General features: G+C 37.4%; 1 protein-coding gene and 1 long non-coding RNA gene across 3 annotated transcripts; both read left to right on the top strand.

The window, feature by feature from the left end:
* The first annotated feature begins 5,118 nt into the window (after positions 1–5,118).
* Positions 5,119–7,133, top strand: LOC147513152 (uncharacterized). The gene is made up of 6 exons (XM_086596163.1): positions 5,119–5,240; positions 6,015–6,286; positions 6,358–6,422; positions 6,502–6,686; positions 6,772–6,901; positions 6,992–7,133. The coding sequence occupies exons 2-6, from the start codon at positions 6,115–6,117 to the stop codon at positions 7,127–7,129; spliced, it is 690 nt and encodes a 229-aa protein (XP_086452289.1). The 5' UTR covers positions 5,119–5,240; positions 6,015–6,114; the 3' UTR covers positions 7,130–7,133.
* Positions 7,134–10,527: 3,394 nt separating this feature from the next.
* LOC147513151 (uncharacterized) lies at positions 10,528–21,767 on the top strand. Of its 2 annotated transcripts, none has more exons than XR_015215222.1 (6): positions 10,528–10,667; positions 11,517–11,981; positions 12,069–12,121; positions 17,734–18,571; positions 19,472–19,630; positions 20,499–21,767. It is a non-coding gene; the product is annotated as an uncharacterized LOC147513151 (long non-coding RNA). The 2 variants fall into 2 exon arrangements; XR_015215223.1 differs by having other exon boundaries at positions 10,530–10,667; positions 11,498–11,981; positions 19,472–19,659.
* Positions 21,768–22,040: the final 273 nt, after the last annotated feature.

Genomic DNA, 22,040 nt, shown 5'->3' with positions numbered 1-22,040 from the left:
CACACAAAGTGTACTAGTGTAATCATATAGTCAAGATAGACTAATACCAGATTATACTACAACCGTACTAATGGTTTGTCCAAATCTATATAGGTTATGAACGATTACTTATACTTTATAAGGTACTGATGATATGATCTTATGTGTGTTCAGACCATATCATCTACAACATAAAGTATTAGACACATGCGTATAACTAATAACATATATAATATGCATAACATTTACCCATATGATTCTCATTCAAAATATAAAGAATTAGAGTTAATACAAAAGTAATGCTTTTAGTATATAACCCTATCATTTTCAAGACCAAGAACTTTCTCATGTTTTTCCCTTAGTCGAAATGGATCTTTATCCAAATCCAAGTTTTGCACAACCATGTGCTTTGTCCATTTCATTTCAAAAAAATCTATAGTCAGCAGTTTTCTCTAATTCCTTAAAAGTCCCAATCAAGTTTATACCAACCAAACTTGCTACTACTATATTGAATCCAACCTCGGATTTTACTATAGGTCCACACCACATTTTTTAAAGAGTTTAATTATGCTTGAATAACAAATTCCAGATTGGTCAATATTTCCTTTGTTGACAGAACACGTGGTTCATTTATTTTTCATCATTGTCCTTCGATGTTCCAATAGCTATACCATAGCTAAATATGTCATCTATGACAAGTGCTTTCTTATCCCACAATTCACCTAAACATACATGGAATATTGAGATCGATCTCTTCATTCTCAGGTATATGTGCCTCTTCATGGGCAACCATAGACATTTCAATGAATTTTGGATATTTGCACATTTTTATTATTTGTTTATGGAGCTCCAGCCATTACCTGTCTATTATCTGGACAAGATGGTTCCTCAGTTATCCTCTCCTAGGAGCACGCTCTTTGGATCCTATAGGTCTACCACACTTTTAGCGTATAATAGATTCATTTGTTGCCATGTTTGGACCCCTCCAAATAGAACATCAATTCTGGCTAGTACATTCATTGTTACTTTTACCATATCATTAAATGCTTAGGCATTTTCTCTGCAACCGCTTGCAAGTGTATCATTCTCCTTATCTCATATAGTCACATTCATTATCCTTAATGAGACAGAGGACGTGATCCAAGTTGCTTCACGTCGTTCCTTAGAGCAACCATTGCTTTTCTCCCCCTAACGACGGGAATACTGTCTCATTAAATTGACAATTATGTAATACAGACTGTCTTTCTTGCTCCCAACGTTAGATATGATACACAATAGGGGTGAGAATTTGGCCCTAACGACCCTAACCCGGCCCTGACCGACCCGACCCTAAGCCCTATAAAGCCCTTACAACTAAAGCCCTCACAGAGTTTAGGGCAGGGCCGACCTGGCCCTAATGCCTTCTAAGGCAGGGCCAGGGCTAAGGTTCTGAAACATAGGCCCGACCCTAACTAAGTCCTAACCATGCCCTAATTATAATTTCACTATAAAATACACAACTAAAACTATCCAACTCTTTGTTACATATTTTCAATTAAAATAACACTGTCCTTTGTAATTTATCACTTACCGTATAGGTACTTCTAATAATTTGTCTTATATCATAAAAACTTGTAAACCTAATTGTTTCTATCTCACAACTCACGTACACCTCATAACTCCCCGTCTAACCTAGTCGCCAAGAACAATAATGAGCACTGGGCACTAGCCTAATGAAAAATAGGTTGACGTCAGTAAAAACTCATTCCATACTCTTATTTGTCTTTGTGTTCTTCAACGTTAAATGTAATTTTGGTGATATTTGAGTACAAGAAATAACGGATTTATGTCAGTGAAAGCTCATTCCAAAATGTGTCTTGTGCATTTTAACTGTAATTTTGAAATATAAATATGAGTCTCTATATACTTCAGTTTATTAGATTATGGATATGCATTTTAAATTGTTGGACTTATCAAGAATTATTACTAGATTGGTTGTTATTCAAATTTCAAAGTGGTGGGACTTTGAGTTTGCAAATCTTTGAATTTTTTTTATAATATAAATGAGTTTAAAAAGCGATGCAAAAAAAGAAGAAAATATATAGGCCCGGCCCGACCCGGCCCTAAACTGTTAAAGAGGGCTTAGGGTAGGGTCAGGGCTTGAAATTTAGACTTATGACCCGGCCCGACCCGGCCCTGCCCGGCCCTAATAACTGAAAGGCTTTAAATGTTTAGGGCCGGGCTAGCCCGACCTGGCCCATTGCCCACCCCTAATACACAATGTCTTTCTCATTTATGGGTATAGTCTACCGGACATATATCCATAATACTTTTCTCCATTTATATATCCATACATTTTAACATAAAACAAAATAAATTTGTAAATATTGATACTAGCACAAGTGTATGAGAAAAATAAAACTTGAGATTCATAATAAGAAAATTCAAAATATTAACAACAATCAAGGCCTAGACTTTCCATGAAGAGAACACAATATTAATTGTAAACGTTCCATGAACTGATAATAAAAATATAATTAACTAAATAAATCATTCCAAGGATGAAACTTGCCCATTGCTATTTGGATCATCATACTGAACCTCAAGGAAATCGGAACAATCCAAATGAGTACCATCATGAAAGTGGTCACTCTTCCAATTCTCTATCACATTTGTTTCCATTCTCCTAGAGACTTTATACCTTTCAACCTCTTCTATAGGAGCTCGACAGTATTTTGCCCAATGTCCATCATTACTACCACATCTGTAGTAGGGGTGGGAATTTGGCCCTAACGACCCTAACCCGGCCCTGACCGACCCGACCCTAAGCCCTATAAAGCCCTCACAACTAAAGCCCTCACAGAGTTTAGGGCCGGGCCGGCCGCCCCCTAATGCCTTCTAGAAAGTGGGGCTAGGGCTAAGATTCTAAAACATAGGCCCGACCCTAACCAAGCCCTAACCGGCCCTGTTTCATACTTTCACTATAAATACACATACCATAATTGTCCAACTCTTTGTTAAATATTTTCAATTAAAATAACATTGTCCTTTGTAATTTATCACTTACACCCAAGGGTACTTCCAATAACTTGTTTTATATAACAAAAACTTGTCAACTTTAGCGACCATGAAGAACAATGAGCACTAAGATAATAAAAATAATACTTTATTCCTTTGATCATCAAGTCAAAGTCCATAACTTATTATTCTCAATTTCTTTTCTCACTTATTTCTTATAAATTATATTTTTATTCACATCCAAGCCAAGTCTAAAACTAAAGGTTTCCTTCCACACCATTAAAGCAAAATACGAGCGGACATTTGTAACATAGAAACCAAAAAACACCCTTTGTCAGAAAAATGACATTTGTAATCTCAAACCTTTCTCCATCACTTGTTCAAAAGCCAATATTTTCATTTCCATATACAAAGCTTGAATCACTTTTAAATTAGAAGAAAGGTAATATTATATTTGTTTGAATCTATTATAGAAATAATTTATGATATTACAAATAGTTTAACAACTTCCATGACCCTTAACCAAAACTATTATGTTTCTTCTTTATATCTATTACTTCTTCCTTTAAAATGATAATATAATTATTTGTCTATGTATTTAAATGTTAAATGTAATTTTAGTGAGGTTTGAGTACAAGGAAGAACAAATTCCGAACTCTCGATGTACTTCAGTTCATTAGATTGTGGATGTGCATTTAAAATTTTTGGACTTATACAGGATTATTACTAGATTGGTTGGACTTTGAGTTTGTAGATTATTATACATTTTTGTAATATAAATGAGTTTTAAAACTGATGTAGTAAAAAAAAAGAAAATATATAGGCCCGGCCCTAAAGCCCGGCCCTAAAGCCCGACCCTAAAGCCCTTAAAGAGGGCTAGGGTCGTGGTCGTGGCTTGAGATTTAGACTTGTGACCGGCCCGACCGCCCTATCCGACTTTTAGGTAGGGCTAATCCAACCCTAATATCTGAAGGGCTTTAAATGTTTAGGGCCGGGCTAGCCCGACTCGGCCCATTGCCCACCCCTAATCTGTAGCAAATATCACTGCTCTCCTTTTGTTTGTTATGAGGATTTGAGTCCCCTTTATGTGGTGGAGATGTCCACTTGTTCTAATTACCCTTTTGTTGGTCATTAGTATTCCAATGACCCTTTTTTCTATTACCATTGCCATCTCCATAAGGATGATAACCTCGACCACCTCTTCTAGTATTTCTGCCTCTTTCACGCCCTCTCCCATGTCCTTTACCACGACTACCACTAGCTTGAAAGCTGGCATTTGCTTATGGAATTGTCATTGACCCAGTTGGTCTGGAGTTGTGGTTCTTGATTAAAATGTTACTATTTTGCTTTGCAACAAAGAGACATGTTATAATATCAGAATATTTGGAGAATTGTCTCTCTCGATACTGCTGCTGCAGGAGTACATTCGAGGCATGAAAGGTAGAAAGAGTTTTCTCTAACATCTGCTCATCAGTTACATTTTCACCACACAATTTCAACTGAGAAACTATATTAAACAAAGTAGAGTTGTATTTAGAAACTGTCTTATAGTCTTGGAACCTCAGGTTGAGCCATTCACTTTAAGTATTTGGTAGTATGACCATCTTCTGGTGATCATACCTATCTTTCAGGGATTTCCAAAGACCTGCTGGGTCTTCCTCTGTTAGGTACTCATTATTTAAGTCGTCGTGAATATGATGACGTAGGAATATGAGAGTTGTGACCTTTTCCTCTGGGCTCATTTTGTTTCCTTTTTTAATAGCATCACCAAGTTTTTAAGATTGTAAATGGATCTTGGCATCCAACTGCCATGATAAATAATTGTCGCCTCTAATTGAAAGAGCTTGAAAATCGAGTTTAGTAAGGTTTGACATCTTTCAAGTAACTGTAACAGATTAAACATACATGGAGTTGAAAAAAAAAAATTGATGGCATCAAATATTCACGTTCATGATTTTAGAACTTCAAGTTCTTGAAAACAAAATAGCTATAAAAACGAATTGGGCCTACATAAATGACCACTGTAATGGGCCAAAACCGGACCAGTCCTTATGGGTTGGACCTGACCAAGTCGATATAGTGAACCAGACCTGGTCCTTAAGTGTCAAAATGGCTCGGTCCAAACTGGTCACACCCAAGTCAGTTTATAAGAAGTTAGGTCCGAAACAAACAAATGCTAAACCTTTCTCTCCATCACTCTCCCTCATTAGACAACCTATCCTACAACATATAACCCTATTCTATTAAAGGTTGCTTAAAATCAGGTACTCTTTCTTTTATTTTTTCTTTTGTTATAAATATCGGTACTCTTTAGACCAGTAATTCTTTCTAAGGGTTTATAGATTAAGTATGTCTTTAAAGATTCGGCATTATGTATTATAAAAAGGCCAATTTGTCAGTAGTTTTTTTCAGTTGCATAGGGATTTCCACGCACTCTAAATTGACTCGAGAGAATTCACAAGATACTTTTGTACGTCAGAACATGTACCAGAGAGGAATTGGAAGGGTAGCTAGGTTGACTATGTGATCTCCCCAGTTTGAATCCGCAGTGTTGCAACTTGCAAGTACTGGTTATTCAGGTCCCAGACAACTCAATGTTGAATAATACCATAATAATATGGGGTTTATTATCTGACATGATGCTGTATTAATGCATATTATCATGACCGGTCAGTCATCATGATAGAGGTGGGATCACTGTATTGAGGATTGTCCCTGTTAGTTGTTAGTTGTTAATCCGTGGTATCTAAGAAACTTGAGCTGCGGAAGTACTTTGGAGTTATGGTTGTAAAACTATTTCTGTTTGTCTTTTTAGTTTTATTTTTATCCTATATTACTATATGCAATGTTTTAGATGTCATACATGTGCTCAAAATGTTGAATAAACAAAGGAAACTCTGTAAAAAAAATCAGATATTTTGTTTTTATAAACTATAAGTTTGTGTTCAAAATTGATAACAGGGGTAAAATTGTCCAAATAATTTATATTCAGCATTCAGAGCCAGGTCATTCTGACAGAAAACAAACATGTTTTTCAGAGTTCAGCAATCAGCATTCAGCATTCAGCATTCAGAGGGTGGGCCATTTAGCATTCAGCATTCAGAGGCTCAAAAAAACAAACCACCCTCCTAGAGAGAGATGGGAGGGAAAGGGCAGAGGAGGAGAGAGAAGAATTATAGAGCAGCACATGGAGATGGTGGAGGAGGGTATTCTCGTCTTCCACCACCTCTTAAAACTTCTGAAATTGATGCTCTTCCTTCAAAACTACGCCGCCTCATTGACGTCACCAACAATCCGCCCACCAATAAACGTACCACCCCTATTCTTCTTCTCTCTCTCTCTTTGTGTGGCAACGTTATTTAACGGGTTCTTTTCTTGCAGGGAAAATTTCAAATGATGTTGAAAGTAAGACGACTAATAATAAGAAGCAGAAGATAAAAACAGATGTAGTAGTTCTCTCTTATATTAGTTATTACTTCTAAATTTGAATTCCGTAGCATTGTGATATGATTAATTTATTTGCAGAAACTGAGCCAAAAAGAAGAATCTAGCTCCAAAACTAATAATAGACTGAAGGAGAAAGGTAATATTTCGATAATTGATAAGGAAAAGGTAAAGAAAAAGAGAAAGCCTGTGAAAGACCTTTGCTTCGATCCAATTAAGGAGCTGGGTGGTTCTTATGGCTCCAAGAAACGAGAACGCAGGAAAAAGTAATAACTCATTCCTTTACTCTTCTTTCATTTCCTTTCTTTTATCAATCTCACATGTTAACACATGGAAATTGAATTTATGTAGGTACTTGGAAACAAAAAAAAAGAAGCATAAGAGGGGCAAGATAGGAGACGACCAAGAGTTTCCTGGGCATGGAGAGATTAAGTTTGGAGACATAGTTGATGCTCCACCAAAGTTGTTAGCACTTCCTAAGGTACTACGTCTTCCGGTTTTAATGTTATTGATGTGAAATTGCGATTGCTCTATTCTGTATTTTAAAGAGAGGTATTCTGATCTTTTGAAGCTATTGAAGAAGAAAATCCAAGACGCTTCGCATGAGAGACTTCGTTTGCAAGCTGTTGAAGCATATAGAAAGCGCAAAGGATGGGAGTCAAGACCTGGACTCCACCTTCCTCCAATGCTACCAAGCTCTCCGGTTTAATTGGTGTAAGTAATTATATCAATTCACTCACATAGTTTTTTCTTACCATGTTATACAATGCATTATATTGATAGACCTCATAATAGCAAAAGATTTCTGATTGTTATGAATCTTCTTGGTTCTTATAGAAGGTACCCTGTCTCTCTCTCACACACACAGACAAAACCCAAAGATGCACCTCACTTGGTCAAGTGGGGGTTAGGCATAGGCAAAGATGGCCAAAACCTGAAGATGCACCCCACTTCAAGATACAATGTCTATTCTTGACTGTTTCAATAGAAAAAAAATATAAACTTCGAACTATAGTAAGCATCACCCTTCTCGTAAATGAGATTTAAAAGGTCTTTTAAGGACACTTCATATCAACTTTTTTTTTTAGTTAGAGAAGCATTTCCTAAGAAAGTTACAAGAAGTTCGGTTTTCTTAGTGAAGTTTTAGGGAATTCGAATAGCTTGCTGTATCTTTCTCTAAGGAAGTGAAAATGTGAAACCATTTGTTATGAGAGTTTTCTATACCCTAAGACGGGGAATTAGCTAACGATGATGACATTACTAATAAAAAGAAACAGAGATTGTTACGGGGGTTAAGAGTGAAGTTAACTGCATTATTTTTGACTTTGTCGATTTTGTGCTTATTACTTTATTTTGAGGGACAAGTACACAAATCAAGTACGAGCATATGATGCACATATGCATATAAATGGGTCGACCATACAATTATATACACCATTCTTATAGGTGTACCAATAAGATTTTAGTACTACGTTAATAATATGAGTTCATCCATTTGTTTAGTTTTTTTCCTCAATATGTGAAACTGTGAAAGTCTAATGTAAGTGCGTCTATGGTAATATGCTATGATGCACGAATACTCCTAAAATGTCATTGCACCCGTATCGGTCAGGTATAACACCGATACGGGTACTGGATACTTTTATGATTCTTTTAGGGTATTGGAATCCCTAACATAGACCTGATCCAATAGTTCTACTCCATTGAAATGTAAATTGTTCTTGAGGTTTTAAGCTGTATTGACTTTGACATGTGTTATAATAGTTTTTTACATGTTCCTGACTAACTTTACTCAAAGAACTAACATAATTTTTAGAATACACATATTTTAAAATATTCATATCCGTATCCTAATATTTCAAAAAAGTCGTATCGTACTCCGTACGTACCGGTGTCGCCGTATCGGTACCCGTACCTGTATCCGTGCATCATAGATCATGTGTGTACTTATACATTACTTGGAAGCTGCTCTCATGTTACATGGAAACTAAATTGTAGTTCTCATCTTAATTGGTTTAAATGTGTTTTCTACTATGTTACACTGACATGGTTACTTGTCGGATACCAAGTGTCCGACACAGCGAAATATAAAAAATTGAGGTATATCACATACAATATGTGTGTCGTGTGTGACGCCGACATGTATGACACGGATTATTTCTAAAATGTCTTGTCCATGTAACATAGGTTTTCTTATGTGTTGTTGTATGCATATTTGTGCATTGCATGTATAAGTAAGTCTTGGTATACGTGATACATGAAAAATGGGAAGAGAAGTGTTTATAGTTTTTCTGGTGTGTATAAATTAGGACTAAGGAGTGTCTCATTCACTTTATCCCGATGTGTATGTTGCACCTGCCTGACATCTGAATGACCCATAAATCTCAATGACCAAGAATTTACAATTGATGCGGGAAGGAACTATATAATATCTGGAAACATGGCCATTATACCTTTAAGTAGTTTGTAGGCTTGAGTGCTTGACTGTATATTTCTATTACAGCTACATTTGAAAATTTTCTATCATTCCATGTCAAATATTTCCCACTTTTCCTTGTACACATGGATTGAGTAGATGTTTAGTAACTAGTGTCTTTTTTTCATGATCTGTGGATAGTGTGAAGTCAATGTGAAGGTTGATCATAGTTTTGTAATTGACAGCTTTCTTTTGATTGCTTAGCTTGAACATGAAGCAGCCTAAGAGGACAACAGAAAATATTTTCATTTGCCTGTAAGCAAATTCTTTTCCCAAGCAAATGCGCGGACTTGCCTGTGAACCATTACTCTTGTGATTTTAGTTTCTTTCTAATGTTGGAGCTTGGAAATAGTAATATGAAACAACTAATGAAGAAAGCAACAAAAAAAAAAAAACAACAACAGCAAACAAACAAACAAACTTAGAAAAGCAAAAGGAAAGACAGTATTTAAGGGAAGCAAATTACTTAATTCTGTATATCTTTCTTGTGGCTAAGTTTGCCACAGTTGTTTCCTCTTGCAAGTGTAATGCCTAGTCCCACTAATTACTACCGTCTACCATGACACTTCATAGTTCTGTGAATATTTTGATTCAATTTCATCTTCTAAGCTTCTTTAGGTTGTCTCTGTAGGTTGCTTTGAGAGATCTCTATATCAGTAGGACCTCTGTTTTTTTTTTTTTTGTCCATGAATTCATGTTCTATCTGCAATTAGCATTGTTATCTAAAGGAGACTGGATTTTACACATGGGTATTGGTTCTCGGGATGCTTTGGGTTCCCTAACTCTTTGATGATAAGTTAGTCTCTCACACAAGAAGAAATATGGTCTGGTTCTTATTTGCGTCGATTGATGTGGGATTCAATGTGGTGTTCTTGTTGTTGTTGAAGGAAATGTAATAGTTGTTAGTGAGTATGTTAGATCATTCATGGGCGAGGCTGTCCTTCAAGAGGCTTCGACATTAGTTGTGATAAATCGTTACTATAGTTTATATACCAAGGATCCAGAACAGGTTTCTCGCCTATGGGGTATTAGGTGACAATCCCCCTTATTTAGGCCATTGCGTAGTTGATGTTCATTAGTATATGATGGTTTACTTTTTGTTCAGAAGACAGGCTGTTTGTCTGTGTATGTGTGCATGTGTATACTGAATTTTCCCACTTTGTCTTAAAGCATAGCAGTAAAAGTTACGAGTTATAGAGAATTACGATATGTATAGTTATTTGTTACATCCTAGCTTATGGTGCATAATTGGATGTATTGGTTAATTGCAAATGTTAGAGTTAAATGGTTAGTTTTGTAAATTTATAGACCCGTGTTATATTATGGTGGATGTATTCCGTCTTTGTAAAACTGCCAAACTGTTATTGGTGTGCATGTCTTTTAGTGTCAATAAAGATTTTGGTCATTCAAGTAGTAGTCCTTCCTTTCTAATGAAGTACAGAGCTAAGCTCCCTTCAGGGTTCTGATTAGTTCGAAGAAAATGACAGTAATTCTCTCTAATTGAAAATGGAAGTGCTGAGATTGTTCCCTGACAATAAGTAGATATCAGCTTTTGTTTTAATTTTTCTTCATATAAATGATATGAAGTTACTTGGTTTATTATAGGAGAATGAGTATAGCCTGGCCTGCTAGGAGCAGTGTAGATGGTGAAGGATCTGGTTCTACTAGGAATAGTCCTAATGGCCGAACTCGATTAATTAAAGCTATTCAAGATTTTCAAGACAAGTTAAATACAAGAATTGCGGAGATGAAGAAAGGTTTCCCAATGAAGGTACTGTGTTTCTTGGTGGGTTTCTACTGTGCAACTGCCTTTGCCACTGTTATTGGGCAAACAGGTGATTGGGACATTTTGTCTGCTGGCTTGGCTGTGGTGGTAGTAGAGGGAATCGGGGATCTCATGTATAAGGCTTCTTTTCCTGTACTTAGCCAAATTAGGAGTCTAATCACAATGTTTAATTATTGGAAGGCTGGGCTTTCCTTAGGTCTTTTCTTGGATGCATTTAAATATGAAATGGATGATGTTTTTGGGTTATGCAACCCCGTCAATTTTGAAATAGACGTTTTACCCATAGGCTTGTGATACCCTCTCTACCTCTGTCTTTTTGAATTTGTTCACTGATACTTTCTTTTGGGTGGTCAGAAATTGTTATACAATGTCAAAATTGATTTGGTGAAGTTTCTCTTGCTTGCCGAAATTGGTGCGGGGACAAGAGACTTGACGCTAGAGCTTTATCCTTTTGGAACCCATACTAGACCACTGTGTCTACAGTCTTTACAGAAATTTCGCACATTCTTGTGAGTGTGCTACACGGACCTACTTTTAGACCTACTGTTGCGACTCACTATTTGGATACCGTTGGTTTGCATTGCAATACACATCAGTAGGTTCAAATAGTAGGTCAAATAAGTGGGTCGGTGTAGCATTACTGGCTTACTGCATTCTTGTTTATATAGCAATCACGGTTAGAATTTGACCGCCCACCGCTCTGCGGTCTATGAATTTTGAATTTTGTATGGGTCTTATTTAAGTTACTGAAGGATTTCAAGTAGTCACCCTGCCATTCCTATTGCGTTATGTCATATGTGAACCCTACTCTGTAGGGAATGCATTTTGGTTCAGAATTTAGTGAAGTTCAAATCCGCATTGAAGGGAGCCTTATGCTGAAGTTTTCGCTCAGTCTTACAGACGAAAGTCTCTATCTTTTACTTCTCCGTGAGAAAACTGAAAGAGATGGCGATCGAGACGCAGCGAGTGAAAAGAGGGTGAGGTTCTAGGCGAGTGAGAAGACGACGAGATCGAGGAAGAAAATTGGATTGAAATGGAGTCAGATTTGACACTTGAACTGGATTTTAAGCCCTCTCCGGCTCTCCTGGCCCTAACGCAATTGTTGGCTCAAATCAAAAACAGGAAAGGTCCAAGTGTCCAACACGGGACAGTTGGAAGGGTAAATGCATAAAACAAAAGCTGCTTTGTTAGGGGTAAACATTACCGCGGTTTCTTGTGGTATCACCTTCCTCTTCGCGCGCAACAAGCACTATTCAATAGTCCAATCATTGCGGGACATTTCTAATTGATCAATAGCAGGTATTTCTGTTCGTAGTCCGAGGCTTCTTATTTTTCTCCCGGATTTTCAATTATCTCAAACTCATTATCAGTTGTTAATTTTTGCAGTCTCTATGCCGAACGTCATTAGAATTCCAAGACTTCAAGATCAACTGTCAAAGGTACGTCTTTTTTTCGTAATTGTTATACTAATATGTATTAATCATTCTTTCAATTTCGAGATCTACATATATGTCGTTTAATACACCCGTTGGACATTTTGTAGCTAAATTTGACACTAGTTGAAATGATGAAAATCCATTAATAGGGCGTGTTTTTTTCTAGTGGATGACAATGCTAGCACAGAGCCACATAATCCATTCGCCCACCATTTCAGGTAGAAAAGTTAGTTAAACAACTATCTCCATCAGCACGTCATCCCTATAAGCAAGATTTTTTTGAAGTGAAAGATCTTTTTGTTCCTTTCTAGCCAATTTTTTTTCAGGGATTTGTGAAGAATGAAGATGATTTTGGTGTCTTCACTTGAATGTGAGACATAAAACTTTAATGTATTTATAAACGTATTACAAGTACAAGAAGGAAAAGTTTCTCTTCAAGTTGAGAGACTTTCTCATCAAGAATTTACATATAAAAGGAAATCTAATTATACTAGGAAAGAGAATATATATAAAAGATGTACACAAAATATATAGGAGATTAGAGAGTACACCAAGATAGTGTATACACTCCCCTTCAAGCTGAGTGTGTACATCAGTAACGCCTAGCTTGCCCATAAGACGATGAAATGGATCTGCACCGAGCGGCTTTGTGAAAATATCTGCTATCTGATTGGAAGAAGGAATGTACGGAGGACGAACGAGGCCTTTTTGAATCTTTTCACGTACAAAGTGACAATCAATTTCGATATGTTTTGTACGTTCATGGAAAACGGGATTTTAAGCAATGTGCAAAACTGCCTGATTATCACAATACATTGTGACAGGGGAGGAGTGATAAATGCCGAAATCTTTGAGCACATATTGCAGCCATTGGAGCTCACTAGTTAAGGTTGCCATAGCACGATACTCTGCTTCAGCGGAAGAGCGAGAAACGGTGGTTTGCTTATTTGTTTTCCAAGATATAGGACTGTTACCAAGAAGAACACAATATCTCGTTGTAGAACAACGAGAAGATGGGTATCCTGCCCAATTAGAATCACAAAATCCATGCAAATGAAGAGAGCTAGATGATGACAGAAGGATTCCCTTACTAGCCGAACCTTTGAGATAACGAAGAACACGGTGTACTGCATCCATATGTGCGCTCCTTGGAGATTGCATAAACTGACTAAGGATATAAACTGAATAAGTGATATCAGGTCGAGTAACTGTCAAGTAAATAAGTCGTCCAATCAGGCGTCGATAATAGTCGGGTTAGGCAAAGGCGTCCCATCAGTTGGAGATAATCGCAAATTTTGTTCCATGGGAAATGCTGAAATACGGCCGCCACTTAGGCCAATATTCTTAAGGATGTCCAGAAGATATTTCCTTTGAGACAAAATATACCTTTGCATGAACGTGCCACTTCAATACCAAGGAAATATTTTAGACGTTCAAGATCTTTGATAATGAATTTGTTCTCAAGAAAGTGTTTGAGATGCTTGATAACGGAATCATCATTACCTGTTATGATAATGTCATCGACATAAACTAACACAAAAGTGGATGATTGACCTGTGACAGAGAATAATCTGCTTTGGATTGAGAAAACCCAATTTCAAGAAGAGCAGAAGAAAATTTCGAAAACCACTGGCGTGAAGCTTGTTTCAACTTTGAAGTCATATATGGACTTGTTTAGGCGGCATACTCGATGCTCCCCCTGACGGGAAAAGCTAGGTGGTATTCTCATATAGACTTCTTCAAGGTCACCTTGTAAAAAAGCGTTATTGACATCAAGCTGATATAGTGGCCATTGCTTAACAGAAGCGACACTTAGTAAAGGTTGAACTGTGACCGGTTTAGCAACCGGTGCAAAGGTATTGTGATAATCCATCCCTTCGACTTGTGTAAATCCTTTAGCGACCAATCATGCTTTATACCGTTAGGCGCTTTCATCAGATATGTATTTGATTTTGTAAACCCATTTGGACCCAATGAGTTTCTTGTGGGATGGAAGAGGACAGAGACTCCATGTATTATTCTGTTCAAGTGCTTGAAGTTCCTTTTGTATCGCCTCACGCCACTTAGGACACTTAACTGCTTGACTGAAAGAAGTAGGCACATCTCTGGAACAAACACTAGAAAGAAACCTTTTATGTGCAATAGAGATATTAGAATTGGAAAGGTACTTATGAATAGGATATGGATTATCTGTCAACTTGGAATTGGATGGAGGAGATGAGCTATCATGAGTAACCCATGTGCATACATAGTCACTAAGCTTTATAAGAGGATGTCAATCACGCTGTGGATGATGATATTGTTGCGGAACAATGGGTGTTGGAGAGTTATGATCAGCAGGAGACAATGGTGCGTCATTGACAGGAATAATTTCTGAACTAGGAGAACCTGGATTACCACCATTATCCCCTTCCACTATAGTATGATGATTGACTTCAGTAAGATCATGAGAAATAACTTCCATACTATCATTATTATTTAAAGGAAGGGGAGTAACATATGGAGATGTAGAAGTAGATTTAGAAACATCACGAAAAGGAAAAGTTCCTTCAAAAAATTAACATCTCGAGAAACATATGTGGTTTTACTTGTAATATCAAATACTCGATATCCCTTTTAACCATGGGGATAACCAACAAAAATGTCAGGCTTAGCTCTTTGATCAAATTTATGCTTAATGTTACTGTTGTGAGCATAGCAAAGACTACCAAAGACTCGTAAATGTGAGTAACTTGGTATATAGATTTAAATAAGAGTTCATGAGGACTTTTACCCGATAAAATAGGTGATGGCATTTTATTGATAAGATAAGTTGTAGTGAGAATACATTCACCCCAAAACCTTAACGGCAAGTGTGCTTGAAATCTTAAGGCTCTAGCAACCTCAAGCAAATGACGATGCGTGTGTTCCACAACACCATTCTGTTGTGGCGTTGAGATACAACTCCTTTGGTGGATGACGCCATGATCAGAAAAGAAGCGTTGCATGTCGTTAGAAAGGAACTCAGTGCCATTGTCAGAACGAACCTTTTGAATTGGCGAGAAAAGTAAAGGACCATTTCCTGAATAAAGATTATGGACATGAGTGTTGAATTGAGTTCTAATTATGACAAAGAAAGATTGCAAAATTCTTTTTGTTTCAGATTTAACATGCATGAGATATATCCACGTGCAACGACTATAATCATTGACAATGGTTAAGAAATAACGAGATCCATTCTACGAAGGATGGGAAAACCCACCCCAGATATCATAATGAATTAGTTGAAAAGGATAACTAGTAGTAATCTCACTGGAAGGAAAAGGCAAGCGATGTTGCTTAGCTTGTGGGCAAATTTCACGAGTACTTTTATTGGAACATGAAATAAAAGGAATATCTCTACTTAAAGTTTGCAAAGAGGGATAAGATAAATGCCCCAAACGCCAATGCTAGAGATCGATAGTAGGTGGTTTGATGACTGATAAAGTAGATGGAGACTGAAAGTAATATAACCCCTCGTGAGTGATAATTACCTTGTCCAATCCTCTTCTTCGTCGATAGGTCCTGAAAAATGCATTGATTGTGATAAAAAAATTAGCAGACAATTGAGAGATTTTGTAATTTGGCTAACAGACGAGATTGAACTTAAACGACGGAATGTAAAAGACGTTTTCAAGTCTAATTGTGGGGGTAAGAATGATTGTACCCAGTGTTATCAGACCTAGCCCGGACACCGACCCGGCAAAGGCACTGGGTCACTGTGTCACCGGTTCAACCAGTGGATCATTGCTTGGTGTTATATAATTATATTTGTTAATATGCCTCATAAGTTTAGTATTGGCCGGCTGGTTTTAGAGCTAGTTTACTGCCACCAGAGTGACAGGCCAAGGTTCGAATCCACGCGTGTTCAATTTTTCACAATTTACTTTACAATTAAATACGGTTATATTTAGTTATTTACTATATTGTATCACAAACTAACAACACAAGTTGATGTAGTGTACTGGTAAAACATTTGAGTAGTTTTCTATGCACACAAGGTTCGAGTCATTGTACAACCAATTCCAATTAATATTTCTAATGTTATTTATGGCCCGGTTGGTTTGGTCTAAACTGTTATGGTTTAAGCGGTTTGCACTAAAACCAGACGAGTTAACCGGGTTCTACCTGGGTTAATTACTTAAACGATCTATTAAGTGACCCAACTTGTATTGGTGACTGGGTCACCGGTTCACCGGGTCAAACTGCTGGGCCGGGCTGGGTCTGATAACACTGATTGTACCAATATGTATAACTGGAGCATGAGTACCATCAGACAATTGAACATAATACGGCATAGAACAAGATGTATATGAAGTAAACAAAGATAAGGAATGACACAAGATGTATATGAAGTAAACAAAGATAAGGAATGATACATATATGTATATGAAGTAAACAAAGATAAGGAATGACACTTATGGTTTGTTGCACCTGTATCTATGATCCACATAGAACTAGGAGGAACAGAGAGCAATACCTGCGGCTAGGTTAGCATTAGAGTTACTGCTACCTGAAGAGAGCATAGCGAGCAATTTATTGTATTGCTCTTGAATGAGGGCCAGAGGATTCATCATAGGTTCATCAAGCTTAGAATTTGAAGCAGAACCAATCGTCTTTGTTTGCTTCCAAGGAACACTGTGCAACTTATAACGAAAACGGTCATGAAGCCCTTGGAGAAACTTCATGCCTTGATCTCTTTCAACTTGCTCAACATTAGATTTTCCATGACCGCAAGTATATGGTTGAGCAATAGAGAATGAATTAAGCTCATCCCAAAGGGCCTTAAGTTTGGTGAAGTAAGCCGAAATAGATAGATCTTCTTGGTTAAGGAAGGCTATGGAATCCTTTAGTTGGAAGATTTTTGGAGAATTTGATTGTGAATAATGCTCCTTTAGATCTGTCCAAGCTTCTCTTGCATTATCTGCATATAAAATACTGTCGCGAATATCGCTAGATACTGAATTCAATATCCAAGAATTCACCATATCATTACAACGGTCCCACTTGCATATTTGGTTTCAAAAATAGGTTTTGAGATTGTACCGTCCACAAAACCCAACTTGCTCTTGGCTCGAAGAGCCATGGTCATAGATCGAACCCAAGTGGGATAGTTGTTGCCTGAGAGAAGTGGAGAGACTAGAACAGTGGTGGGGCTATTAGAGTGGTGAACAAAGAAAGGATCATTGGTTGATCCTTGATCATTGAGAGAATCGCGAATAGTAGACTTTGTTGAGGGCGTTGGGTGTTTGGCCATGACAACTAGAGATTATTGATTGAAAAGAATGGAGAATCAGAAACCAAGGATCGTTACTGCTCTTGATACCATGTGAAGAATGAAGATGATTTTGGTGGTCCTCACTTGAATGTGAGACATAAAACTTCAATGTATTTATAAACTTATTACAAGTACAAGAAGGAAAACTTTCTCTTCAAGTTGAGAGATTTTCTCATCAAGAATTTATATATAGAAGGAAATCTAATTATACTAGGATGGAGAATATATACAAAAGATGTACACCAAATATATAGGAGATTAGATAATATACACCAAGATAGTGTATACGTTAACAATTTCTGTACATGTTTCTTTTCAGAATCATACTATGCCTACCACTTATAATTGCTGGAGCTGCCAATGGGGGTTGCCAAACAATATGTGGCAATATTACGATTCAACCCACCATTCGGGATTGGTGAGGGGTGTTACTTGTCGGAGGCCTATTGACTGGTATGTGAACCGCTTGACCCTCCTGTAATAAGATTTCCGCCTGCATTCGGGTCAGCTCGAGTCATGCACATCGATATGGACCTACATCATGTCTGCATCATCACTAAAATAGCAAGCAACTGCTATAAAGGTACAATTGGAAATGGTGTATGGAAGTCAGGAGAGTCTTTTAGCAACCCAATGCTTACGTTTTCCCCAACCGACAATATTTCTATGGGATTTGGATGTGATGTTTTCGCATCCATTCTGGTCACAACCGGGAGCAGTGATTATTTAGCAGGCTGCTACTTGACTTATACAAATAAGATGATTTTAGATCCATCAACATGCAAGGGAACAGGCTGTTGCACTGCAAATATCCCAGAGGGGATGCAAGCTTATGAATGGGGAGTAAGAACATTCAATATTGGAAACAAGCCCTCACTAAAAGAAAGTTGTTCTTTGGCGTTCATTATAGACCGCGATTACGAAGAACAAAAAAAGTTTAATGTATCGTGGATGTTGTCGACCAACTTTATTGAAGTACCACAGGTCATGGATGTTCTGGGAGGTACCATCACCTGTGATGTGGCAAAGAGGAACAAAACAACTTTGACATGCCAAGAGCAGAGTAAATGCCTTAATTATTTAAGCAGATATCGTTGCCACTGCAATGATGCCTACAGAGGCAACCCTTAGCAGATGCAGGCTGCAATTCTGCAAAGGTAATATTTCTAATTTCGTAAAAGACATAAAAGGAAATGTAGCTGCCATCGGTATCTGTTAAGGTCTAGTTTGAGAGAGATTTGCACAATCACACTTCCAAACTAAGCAGGTCGTATTTTGAGTTTTGACAACTTGGTTTCAGTCAAGATTTATCATCGTATATACTAGTTACCTCGACAAATCATTTATTTATTTATTTTCGGTAAAGTATAAAATACATTAAAGGAAGAAAATAAAATGGCTATTGGTCATGAGGAGTCCAGACCACTCCAGTCTTCCATGTATGTACACTAAGCCAAATAAAAAATAAGAAGCAAATGGTACTTCTCATTTATGCTTCCATGGGGTTTACCACTAAGTACGTAAGTATTTTCTTTATCCAAGAGATGCAAACTTGGCAGCTTAATTGGTCTGCAGTCAAGCTTGGTTTTCTTCATATATGTGAAAAATTGATAGGGAGAGAGCTTGACGCTTGCATTCCACCCAAATCAGTGAAATCTATTTCAAAACATATCTGACTTCTTTTGTAGCGAAAGTTGTAAAGCTTTCGTTATTTTCCCATTATTATTGTTATTATAAAGCCACAGTAAAAACAGTAAAGAAATCGAACAAAAATCATAATGATGAAACCAAATTTCTACAAGTGGATCAAAATATTGAACATTTTGGCATTATACAAAGAACAGTCCCTTCTGTTTTAAGCCTATGATAAGCTCTAATATAAACATTAATTATCATATTTGTAGTTTATGTTTGTATTTTTGTATTTTTTTTTTCACTATATATACGTAGTTTTTGCTCTAATGTACTTGTACGTGAATACACATTTGTAATATGGGTGTTTTATTTTTGGTTCTAAACTTTTTAATTTTATTATATATATATATAATTTACAACAGATATCGGCGACTGTGCTAGTAATCCGTGCAGAGTTGGAGCTACCTGCCATGATCAGGATGGTAAATATGTCAGCCGATGTCCCATTTTATTCAAAGGAGATGGAAGAAAGAACGGAATTGGCTGTTCGGTGTCCTATTATGCAAAAGCTGCATCATATGGTATGGAACTTTACAAATTGTTGCTTTGTGTAAATCTCTCTTTTTTTTAGTCTTTGTTTTATTTCTTTTCCATCACATTGCCTTAAATGAGTTCAAGGTGTTTAGCTGTTTTGGATGTGCTCAAATCCTGAAACCATTTCTCTGTTTGGATGATTTGTATCAAGCTATACGTTTAGATTGTCAATTTGGTTGTGCATGTGTTCCATTTTGCAACCTATATACCTCTTAATACTTATACATAACGTTGCCTTCAAATTCCAGGGGTTTTTATAAAGTCACGTGTTAAATCAACTAAATCCGCATCACCATATGCCCTACTGCACCTCTCAACATATACCTGTCTAGTCTGTCACTCTGTCATCCACTATAAATCTGAGTCCAGTGGTCCTAGCCTCAACGCCATTGCCAGTGGCATGGAAGAGAAATATAGGCTCAACGCCACTAGCAGTGGGGTGGAGAATGTTTGCGAAATAGGTTCAACGCCGCTGCTATTTTTTGCGTTTTTTTTTACTCTTGTAAGTGTTGAAAAACTCTTGCGTTGCAGTGGCGTTGATAACTTTTAAGGGGTACCATTGGACATCCAAATACTATAGCGTAACCTCATCCACTATTCTTCTGGGTTTTATGGTTTGAGGGGTGGAAAACCATTGGACTTGGCCTAACAAGCCATTTTTTTGACCAACTCCAATGGTTTACTTGCTGCAACTTTATATAACTAGTCTAAATATAGAATTTGGCTGATATTGGTTTCAGAATACTGAAAACTATGAATCCAAATAGATGGATTGGGGCATTTGGCTGATATCAAATGGTGATAAATTTGACCAGTCTGAAGTTGGCTTAAACTTTTTCTTTCTTTTCAATATAGTTTGGGCGATTTGCAGCACTTGTTTACTTGCGTTCTACTTGGGTGGAGACTTGGTTCGTTGGTGCAAGAGATGAAGCTAATTGAAACACAGAAAACTTTGTTTTGAAAGATATGGGGGACCGTTGTTACTGAAAAATATTCAGAAACATGACGAGGCATTTAGGTCTCTAAAAATAATATCTGCTGATGAAGTTTTTAAAATGACTGACGACTTCAGCAAAGAACGCAGAATAAGTAGAGGTGGGCAGGGTACTGTTTTTAGGGCAAATCAAGTAGATGGACAACTTGTCGCAGCAAAGGCAGCGAATAAGGTTGACGAGGGACAAGTGGAAGTTTTTATTAGTGAAGCAATTCTTCTATCCGGACTCAGCCATCCGAACATCATACGCCTTTTAAGCATGTGTTGAATTCAAATGTCCGGTGTTGATGTATGAGTATGCACCTAATGGAACACTTTATGAACTCCTTTTTAAAACAACTGTTTCTATTTCATGGAGACAACGTCTCAAGATCACAGCAGAGGTTGCAACAGCTATTGAATATCTTCATTTTGATGCAAGAGAAATCGTGATCCACAGAGACCTGAAATCCGAGAATATCCTTTTTCAGCTGATTACTCTTGCAAGCTCTGTGACTTTGGAATTGCAAGGCTAGTACCTTCCGGGCAAACTCATGGGATTACAGGACGGCCTACATGTACGGACTATTGTTGCAGGAAGCCAACTTCGATGATGTTACTTTCAGGCGACCGAATGATGTTTACAGCTATGGGGTTGTCCTAACAGAGTTGTTGAGAAGAGTTCAAGCAGTTCTTGTCGATGAAACATTCAGAGCTGGAATACAAAATATGCAGCTGTCCAGTGTTATAGACAGTGGTCTATCCCACATAGGGTTGGAAGACGTTCTTCAGCAAGCTGTCAATCTGGCTGCAATCTGTATGAGCATGGTGGCTGCAATCTGTATGAGCATGGTAGCAGCAATAAGGCGGGACTAGTTTTCACCCAGAAGAAGATAATGACCATCTATGGTGAAGTGAAATTCTCTATTACGGACGGGTTCACTTCAAAATGTGGTTGACCCGTGTCCTTGGTTTGTAATTCAATTTTGACCTGTCCCACAGCTCAATTAAAACTTAAAGGAGGGCCTTGGGTCCATTTGTGCGGGAGTGCGGGGCAATTTGTTTCTCCAGCCCGACTGATAGTGTATATAGGGAGGGGACCAAATGGCAGCAAACAAAGTTGAAGGAACCGCTTCAAAGTTCAAACTAAACTCTTTCCCCATCCTCATTCTATTTCCTCTTTTGGCATAAGCTACTGCATTAGATGATTGATGGATTCAATCAGAAAACGTTGGGGCACATTGACCAGTCACTAGTTCACCACCCTATTATTACAGGAAAATACTTCTGCCCTATCAGTTTTGGTATAAAGAAAGATAAGCCGAAATGAAATGCATTGACAGAGAAGGAAGGGACAGTTTAACACAGAGATCAATTGTTATATATAGTCTATAGCGATCTAATAAACTTTATGTTCAGTCCCA

This window comes from Coptis chinensis, chromosome 3, assembly GCF_015680905.1.
Source record: "Coptis chinensis isolate HL-2020 chromosome 3, ASM1568090v1, whole genome shotgun sequence".
NCBI lineage: Eukaryota > Viridiplantae > Streptophyta > Magnoliopsida > Ranunculales > Ranunculaceae > Coptis > Coptis chinensis.
The sequence above is the reverse complement of the archived record's forward strand: the minus strand, read 5'-3'. Positions and strand labels throughout refer to the sequence as shown.